Source organism: Chanos chanos, chromosome 3, assembly GCF_902362185.1.
Source record: "Chanos chanos chromosome 3, fChaCha1.1, whole genome shotgun sequence".
In the NCBI taxonomy this organism is placed as follows: domain Eukaryota; kingdom Metazoa; phylum Chordata; class Actinopteri; order Gonorynchiformes; family Chanidae; genus Chanos; species Chanos chanos.
Window position 1 is genome coordinate 11,062,396 of NC_044497.1, and position 10,105 is coordinate 11,072,500.

General features: G+C 44.5%; 1 protein-coding gene across 1 annotated transcript in view; it reads right to left on the bottom strand.

Annotated features, from left to right (window-relative positions):
* Positions 1–828: 828 nt before the first annotated feature.
* The window catches only part of pola1 (polymerase (DNA directed), alpha 1), a 42,833-nt gene continuing 33,556 nt past the window's right edge, over positions 829–10,105 (bottom strand). The window contains exons 36-37 of the mRNA XM_030769532.1: positions 8,805–8,901; positions 829–971 (exon numbers count right to left, since the gene is read on the bottom strand). Coding sequence (XP_030625392.1) covers positions 829–971; positions 8,805–8,901 — 240 coding nt within the window. The remainder of the gene's footprint in view (positions 972–8,804; positions 8,902–10,105) is intronic.

A 10,105-nucleotide genomic window follows, 5' to 3' on the forward strand; every position in this document is an offset into this window, starting at 1 on the left:
CCCCCCCATGAACTGATCCATCATTACCCCTGATTGTTCGCACCAAAATTCTCGCTGTGTGTATGTGTGTGGTGGTATGGAGGGGTGGGGGTGGAAGGGGGGGTGGAGCTGGGCTGAGTAGGTCTCCAGCCTCTCATCATTGCCATTTTACCACAGAATCATCACCGATTAAAGATCTGAATGAGGGTAAATGGATGTGCTATGAGAATACAGGTCAGTAAGGCCTCACAGGAGCTTAAATGTGGTAAAGGCTCTGCTAACCACACCTTCAGCTAGAATTCTCTCATCACTTATGATCTACAATAACGTCTCACCATCACCATCACCATCATAACCTAATGCTAAAGTCAGCACCGTTTGGAACAATTACATCAGAGAACACAAGGATGACCCACAGAGGAACCAATTGGAGAGCTCCCTGTGTTCTTATAGACTCCTAGATAAGGATAATCAATGCAAAAACATACATTAATAATAGGACATAAATATATACAAAAAAAGGAAAAACAAACAAACAAACAAAAATTTCTCGAATACATTTCAAAGTCGCATCGTGGACTTAAAATACAGCTATAGTACAGATGAAATATGATTTCGGTGATGGAAAACAAACAAACAAAAAAACAAAACGTTGTGCTCCAGTCGGAGGGAGGAAGATTTGTCTGAACACCTTCAAAAACGAGGAGAAAAAAGGAGAATGTGCCTGAAACCCTGAGATCACTTTTGTGTGGGTCATGTGAGGGGAAAAACTGTCAAGATATGACTCAGATATGTCACTTAATGGCATCTGGCCAACCAGCAAATCAGGCCTATGAGTGTACGTGAGAGTTATTTAAGCACCGTAAAGGCCTGGAAAAGCTTCGCTAGGTTGACCTCTGAATAGCCGCTTGAAGCCAGGGCATGGTCCACCACCTCCTTCAGCTTCTTGTACACCTCCTTCTCACCTTGGAAGTTCTTACTCCGAAACTTCACTGTGGAGAAGAGAAAAGAGCGTGAGTTAACAAGAGCTAAATATCCACAGTGGAAGAGGAGTGCAGAAACATAGGGTTTAACTTAACGCTGATTGCAACGCAAAAAGGATTAAAGCAATTTTCTTTGCGGTGATAAAAGTACACGAGTAACGACACAAAAAATGCAGGGGTGGACAGAACAACGTATTCCGTGGAAATCTGAAGGGAATTTGGAACCAAATCCAAATGACAGCACAACAAACATAATTCCCAGCGGCGGAGACGTGAGGATGAGCGAGGGCTCGAGTATCAGAACACGAGCAAAGGAACCGCCGGTCGCAATATCGAACGCCGCTTTTGGAAATGAGCTTTGTGGGGTTTATCAAGTATCATTTCAACTTTAAGTCCCCCGAGAATCAATACAGTAGCAATAATCCAGTTGGTATGAGGGTAATGAAACGGGGGTGGGGCACTAGGCATCCGTGGAGTCTGGAGGCTAAATAGACTCCTCAGACAGGGGGGCCACAGGGTCAGGCAATCGGGTCGATATCTTGGGTCATTTATCCCATCAGGTGGGCCTACAGTGGCAGAGGGAAGATAGAGAAGCCATGGGATGGCTGGCTGGAGTGAGCTAAAATTATGAATGTGGTTGAGGGAGGGAAAGAAAAGAAAAGAAAAAAAAAAAAGCCGTTAACCAAAGGCCTTAGACAAAGCCTACTCTTTCAGTAGAGGAGGTCAACACAGACGAGAGGTTTATTCTTTGTGGGAAGAGAGAAATAAAATTATCGAAGCACTGATAGTATGTTTGGCAGCGAGCAGAAGGGGCTGCTTCAGACATGTGAGCTAACAGTTTGAAGCTGTAATGAGTCCTCCAGCCAGACAGGGGCAACATGCTCCATTCCTCTGCTTCATACTAACCAATCAAATTACTGTGAGAAACTGAGTTTAATTATTCAGTTGAAATGAGCTTGTGTTTGTAATCACACAATCTCAGTTCTGCCTCGCTATTAGATACGACAGATCACCTATGCACTACACCCAGCTGTCTATCCCCCCCTCTCTCGTTCTCGCTCTCGTGTAAGGGTGTATCACAGAGTGTCCCTATTAGCAGGTGTAGTGTAAACACAGCTAGACTGACTGCCCCACAGGTAACAAAGGTTAAACACACAAAGAAGACTGGCCATCATGGAAGAGTTGAGCACAATATACACACAAATCTACCAGGGGCAGTAGCCACCATTATCACACTCATTTTACCAGAGGAGAAAGAGCGGGAAAAAGGAGAGTGTGAAAAAGAAAAAAGAGAGAAAGAAAACACAGAGCAGTGCCACAAGAAATAGAGAGGGGGGGGGAGAGACTATTTACCTGAGGAGAGAAAAAAAAAAGGGGGGGGGGGTTTGGGGGAGAAGAAAGAAGATGATGCATGATCAAGCGAAAGCAATCATGTCATCATTTTTGAAAGGTGGGAGAAAATAATTCTTTTTTTTTTTTTTTTTTTGCTCTCCTCCTCCTCCTCCTCCTCTTCTTCATTCTTTTTCCCCTCAATCACTGTGTGGGGAATGGATAAAAGAGCAACTTAAAAGCCACGGAGGTTGTCAGAGACCTCGCTTTCCTTCTAGGCCCGGCAGGGGTCGTATTTAAAATAAATAGCATTTCTAAAAGGGAGAGAAGATGAGAAGAGGCAGAGATAGAGAAGGGAAAAGTCAAAGAAAGACATGAGAAAAAGGGACAACAGAAGAGAGAGAGAGAGACGAAGAAGGTAGAGAGGCCAGAGACAGGAAAAAAAAGAGAAAGTGTATGCGAGAGAGAGAGAGAGAGAGAGAGAGAGAAAGAGGACAAGAGACAGGGGTGGTGTTGGCTGTCTTGTGACAGAGGACAGCTAAGCTAGTCCAGAGAGAGTGTATCAGCTTCCATGCGCTCTAACTAGGTGTAAATACAATAACAAGCATGTAATTAAGTGAGCATGATGAAGTTAATGGAGATCATACATTCCATTTGGGCTGCTTATGAATATTCTATTAGATGTTATCAGGCAGCTGGAATAGCTGTTAATTTAATCATCACTCCGAGCAGAGAAAAGTTCTTTGTGCGAGTGTAATTGCACAGAATGAATAATTGATTTGACAATCGCACCCGTGGATTTTCACCAGCTCAAGGCTGGCAGTGTGCGGGGGAGGGGGGCGGGAAGGGCAAGCATATTGCGCCCTGAAGAGGTTGCAGAGGAGCTAGCCTGCAAATTGAGCATTATCAGTACACTGATAAAGGACAATTTTTATTTTATCAATGCAACAAAATTACATTACTGTGGGAGAGTAATCACACTGCCCACACTTAAGAGACACAGAAAAAGGAACAGGCAGAGTGGGTGAACGGAGGGAGGGAAGGCAAGTAGAGAGAGAGAGAGAGAGAGAGAGAGAGAGAGAAAGCGTAAAGGGGATGACTAAAAGAGGAAATGAATTGCTCTTCATGAAAGAATAAAATCAGAGTTCAACATGATTTGGAAGTCATTGATATGGGATATCTAATTTTTCAAAAAGGAGAGAAAATGTTTTATTATGGAAGGACTCCTGCCGTGTGTGAAATTGCCTCCACATTTAACTCAGTTGCTGCAATCAGGCGGAGGACTGTGGTCTACATGTAGATCAGATTCAGTCTGCATCTAAATGTCTCTCTCTCTCTCTCTCCACACACATGCTCACACACATACACACGCACACACACACACACACAATGGGGGAAAAAAAAAAGCGCCCAATGAACACTGTGTGCACACACAATGTGTACATGTGATTTCATACTCTTTAAAACCTGCAAAGAATATTGATGAAATGGGTGAGAGTGAAGCTGGGATTCTGATGGGCAGTTAGTGGCTAAGCTTTGTCCTGGCCAACAGAGACATGGGGAGGTCTGAAAACCCATCATTGTGTTACACAGACAGGTTTACGAGTTCCCAAAACCCACTCTTAAAAATCACAAACTACCCACCGATTTAAGACATTAATGTGATGAATAGAGTGAAACTCTCTGAATCCACAAAAAAAAAAAAAAAAAAAAGCAATAGCACATGGTATGGTTTGTTCCACTCTTTCTCCAAGGATGGTGTGATGAGAGGAAGTAGAGAGAAGGAAAGGAAAGGAAGGCGTTCTAACCCTCCTGGCCCTGGGATGTGTCTGGGCTGTAGAAATTGGAGGTGAATGCATTTTTTTTTCCCTTTGCCTGAGAAGAAAGAGGCAATTTCCATCCGCTTTTCCTCTCAGGAGGAATCAGATAATCGAGAGTGGAAAATACCGCAAACGGGCAAAAGCATCGGGCAGCAATTTCATCATCAACGGACAGACGGCCGAGTTCGCCATCAAACCCTGGAACCGCGGGCCTATGCTGAGGTATGCCGCAAACCCCCCTCCCCCCCCCAAAAAAAACCAGAGACAAAAGCCCCCGGGACTACCTTCCACGAGAGACAGCGGTCCACGTGACGACGGTCACCCCGCTGTACCGGTGAGTAATTTTAATGCTTCTCTGGACTTAACTCCACATTCTCATTTACCCACTCCCAGAGTTCGGCTCCCTTCCAGCGGCCGAAGTCGGAGACTGGCTAAAGTATCCACTCTCCCTAACCTCCAGCTCCTATGTCCGGCGGCCCTCTCTCTCTCTCTCTCTCTTGCTCCATCTCCCTGCACTGTGCGTCTGCAGTTATCTAAAGCGCCACAATAACAGCAGCGGAGACAGAATAGGGGGAAGATTGGTTTTTCTATTGTGCTGCGGAGCTGGCATAATGCCCACTTTAAAAGCAATTCCTCGCTCATCAGAGACATACAGAAAATCTGCCAGCTACGACACTAAACGTCCCAGAGTGGGTGGAGGGAGGGGAGGGGAGGGGGTTTTGGGAGGTGCGGGTTGTGGAATTACAGGGAGGTGCGTGTTTGTGTTTGTGTGTGTGTGTGTGTGTGTGTGTGTGGGGTGCAGCCAAAAGTTTTAAACTGTACTCCAGTTCTCATATCTGACTTGCCCTCCCCCCTTTTTTTTGGACTCTGACCCAGAAACACAACCTTGTGCTTGGCTGCCTTTACACTTGAGTAAACAGGCTGGGGGACGAGGCTAAAAACACTGGTGTGTTACTGCACGACATGTCACCAGAGCAACAGAGCATGGGACACAAAACAAAGCAAACCATGAAAAAGAGCAACGTTTGCAATACCATCAAAGACACCCACAGGTAAGAAAACACTGTCTATTCATATTCTGGAAAAGCTAGAAAGCTAAAGGATAGAGAGTTGGAAAACATTCCATTGAAGGTATAATATGATAAGGTATAATTCTTTTTTTGGGGGGTGGGGGGGTGGGGTAGTCTTCACGTTTGGAAGGATCATAATTCATAAAAGTGTTTCTAAAGCCTGACTTATAGCTGTGATGGTTCTCGGCCCTGTCCAACAACAATGACCCTAATAATCAGAGTCGCTCAGTGGCCCAGTCAACTACACCAATTTTTCCACCACCATCCACATACTTCAGACATACACAAAAGCCACCGACTCTGTTGTTGTGTTGTTGAGGACACATGAAAAGTATCAGTGAGGAGGTATCATCATTGATCTGAAGAGCAGAGGGTTGCAGAGACCACCTTTTGAAACTGGGCTGTAGGGTTGGTTACCCGTATCTGGAACATCTGCCTCTCTCCTGCAGATAGTTCACTTCCTGTTCTCATCTGCGGTAAGCATTTTTAAGATTATACTATCAAAAATTGTGAATTTGCTAGAACTGACTAGGACTGGAAGGTCAACAGGTTTGTAAGCAAATACTGGTGTCACGCTGTGCCCTAAAAACAGAAGAAGAAGAAGAAGAAGATGAAGATGAGGAAGATGGAAGGTGAGGAGCAGGAGGAAGAGGAGGCCTACATGCAATTTCCAGTTTGAACGAAGAGCAAAATGTTGTGCGTCTACATATATTTGTCTCTATTTGAAATACAAAAATGGGGGAGAGGGGATGAAAAACAAAAGGGAAAAAGAAATGAACTCCCATTAGACAGACGTGCAGGCGCTCCACAAGTGTTTCCAATAAACAGAGCACTTGGCCAGTTATTGTAGCTAGCTACGGACTAGCTTTGGTAGCTAATGGAATAATTCACTCGTTAGTGACGACAAACACTGAGAAAAGATTGTGAGAGTCGAAGCGAAACAGGCGAAAACGAAAGAGAGCGCAACTGGGGCGGACAAAGAGCTTGTTAGTAAGAAAGGACTGCTGTCTAGACCCATCATTTGAAACAGGTTTGGATTCAAACCATCTGACCTTGAACAAAAGAACCTCTTTTTGCCAGCTGTGTCTGCAAAATGTAGGAATAATTTATTTCTCTACCTGAAGTCTGAGCTACAAAACTGTTTTCATTCACATCTGATACCATGTCTCAATCGGACACATGGGCGATAAATTTGCCATCGTTACCAACATGGTTCAGAAATAAACGTATTTATCCTTGTGTTACGTCGTTCTGATCAAGAATGTGAGAAAGACTATGATATAAATACAGGGTCATAATAGCCACACCCAGTTCCAACACTTATCAATAAAGCCATTCAGCAAGCATGCCCAGCGTATGCCATGGAGTCTCTTCTCCACCGCCAGAGGAAAAGTGCGCTCACTGCAGGTTCATTACACAGGCTTCAATGCTTGGCTTTTCGTCTCTTAGTTCAGAGCCTATACACAAGGACATGGGATTACCACAGATTGAAGAAAATTGTAAACATTGCTCTGCCTATGATACTGTATTGATGAAGGGATTAAATATCAGATCAACAGATTAACCTCTAATTTCTACACACTGGTTAAGTAAGATTCAAAGCCAGTGGTGACTGATCGGCACAGACAGGGTCAGTATGGAGGGACCAGAAAAAAGGCGGCGCTCCTTAGGTCAGAACAGACACATGGTTGAGTCACCACAAAGCAAAAACCAAACAAGACAAGAAAATTCAACCACACAGCATGCGAAGAATGTGCAAGAAGCTTCTTCGATGCTGACAAAAGTGAAGGAGACATTGGGTAGGTCTGCCCAGGGTAATGAATGAAGAACATTTAGAGCGAAGCTGTAGTCAAGATCAGGTGAGGATGGTGTATGACACAAGGCCCTGTAATTTTCAGGCCTAACAGTCCCTGTGTCCTGGGGTCTGTAATACAGTAATGCGCAGGGTGACTGCAGTGGGACTGGTGGGGGGGGGCTGGGAGATAACAACTTAAAGGCTATACTTTAGAGCTGTGTGTATGATGTACATCCAGGATTCCTCTGCTAATCCGTCAAAATACACACATGCAGTTATCCCAGCTGAAGAAAAGAGGGGGTTTACGAGTGCAGGGTACGTGCCTGTGTGTATATGTATGTGTGTGTGTGTGTGTGTGTGTGTGTGTGTGTGTGTGTGTGTGTGTGTGTGTGTGTGTGTGTGCGTCTCCCCATCTCATATAACTCGTGTTTTTTAGGATGAACGTTTCTCAGACGAAGGTTTGACAGACATGCCGAAAAGTCAGACAGGGACAGGTTTGAAAACGAACCCCGCATATGAAGATCTTTTGCAATGATCACTTTTAGCATGTAAGCATACGCTGAATAAATCATTTTAACGGATACACAGACTTTATGACCACAACAAACTCTCCTCTAATCATTTCTCATGGAGCAGAACAGCAAGGGTCTTAAGGAAAGAGCTTATGGGCCCTAGGCCCAACCAAAAACAACTCTGATTAAAAAAGAAAGAAAGAAAGAAAGAAAGAAAGAAAGAAAGAAAGAAAGAAAGAAAATACATAGAGACATGATGATTACTCCTCATTTTAAATGTTGACCTTTGAAGGAGGAAGCAAAAAAAAAGAAAAAGGAAAAAAAAAATCACACAGACCAAAATTAAAAAAAAACAAGGTTGAAACAACAGGCAGAGCGTTTGACGGAAGACTAAAGATTGGCAAAGATTACTCACAGAAACAACAGAAAGTAAAGAAATAAAAATTCCACAGAGAGCCAAGTCTATAATCATGTTAGCCCCCCCCCCCTCACACCCCTCCCCTCCAGAACCCCCTCTTTGTGCTTGCTCCATGTTCTGAGTGGTCATCTATTGATTACACATTATATTTATCTACGCCTTTCACTCTCGCCCTGAACCTCATTGGCACATGTATAAATAAATAAATAAATATATAAGTCTATTCCAAGAGGTCCTTTTTAATCAAGTGACATCAATCAAAGAGGCCTGTGGGTAAGTAGCCGCGGCCTGGCTAACGGGCGATCGTTCTCTTGCTGAATCCTCTACTGGGCCGCTTGGAAATATATGCTCCATATCCCATTATTTATGAAGGGCTATCCTTTTGCCTTCTCGCCAATTACTCGCCCTATCATTTTCCAAAATCTAAAAACTGTTTTCAATCAACACAGCCAACGCTATTACCGAGTGCCCGTCGGCTGTGAGGAGCCTCTTTCTCTCTCCCTCTCCCTCAAAACTGATTGGACCGCTTTGCATTCCGCACCGGTCCGTGATTGAATCCGTCGTCTGAATTAGGGCTGTCGACTCGAGGAGCTGAACATCCTTAACCCAACCCCCCCCCACACCCCACCCCATTCCACCCCCACCCCTAGCCGCACGGACGCCGCCAGCCTGTGAGGAGCTGTGTGAGTGTGTGTGAGTGTTTGCGCGTGTTATGTAGGACTGCCAGCAGGTATAGAGGTCTATGAGAAAGTGTAATGCGTTGTCTGTGTGAACGCATGAAACGCACATGTCATCGTGAAGAGGCCGGTCTATGTTTTTTGTGCGTACATGTGCAGAGCACTCTGGTTAATAAGAACCGTGTAGTCTTTTGTGCATAAACGTAACAGGTCTCTCTTACCCCTCTCTTCGGCTGTCAGGACCTTGTTGAGGGCGTACTCCCAGTCAAAGATGAACCTATAGAAGCACAGCTGGTTGTAGAGGGCTTTCTCTGAGTACTGCAAAAACAAAATAAGACAAAACAAATTAGTCATGGAAAATGGCAGCTAACACTACCAGCAGGGCCAAGGATCAGAACTGGAAAAAAAAAAGGAGGAAAAAACCATGGGGCAGTAAAGTACTCCATAAAACTCTGAGACGAGCATTATTAACGCTGGATCTGCAACACTATGACTCATTCATTTAGTGCTCTCAGGTATTGCTTTTCAGAAATCCAGCAGGCAATCAGTTCAGACATTGCCAGTTGATATTCTACATTCAGCATGCAACAAAAGGCAATGTTCAAAACACCTTTGGCTGTTTGCTACAGGCTTTTTGTTTGAAAAGGCCCAGGTCCCCCCCCAAAAACTACTGGAAACAATCTTCAGTCCAACAAACGCTGTGCTGGGAAAAAAAAACAAAACAAAAAAAACCAGAAAACGCTGAACGCTGTGCCGAAGGGAAAAAAAAAAAAAAGCCGTCACTGAATATCTCCAGCGCAGCCCAGTCAGAGACAAACCGAATCCTAACACTCCAAACTGCTTACTGAACGCTGTAGTGGTCGATTATTCAATCGTTCGCTCGCATTTAAAAAAAAAACAAAAAAAAAAAAAAACAATTACCCATAATCATACTGATGTTTACCTCGCATGGGTTATTTTTTCAATGTAAAATGAAAGGCTGGTGCGTAATGAGATTGCGGCGATTCAATCAAGACAAGCTGGAGATTCACCTGCGTTAATTACAGATGTGGAGACAGGTAGTGGTTGTCACATATTCAACACTGCCACAGACAGAGACAAACACCAGCGCTCAGGCAAACTCAAAGTTTGAAGTCATACAACCTGTAAAATCGCCTGATTGGCCAAGACCAACCTGAAAGTCCCCCCCCCCCCCCCCCTCCCCCGCACCTCAACGCACCCCAACCCCCCCTCCTTTCCCCCATTCTCTCCACAAAAAAAAGCAGGAAACAATTTGTTTGGTTTGTAAATTCAGCTGTAATTATCGTTAGCCATGTGTCTGCCTGCCAGAAGTGCTCAGGTCGAGCGAGAGAATGAGCAGGAGAACAAGGGAGGGAGGGGGAGAGAGAGATAGAGAGAGAGGGAGAGAGAGAGAGGGAGAGAGAGAGAAAGGGAGAGAGAGAGAGAGAGAGAGAGAGAGAGAGAGAGAGGATCAGCACTGAAATTACCTCCTTCATAATAGTTTGTTTTGATAAGGCATTGT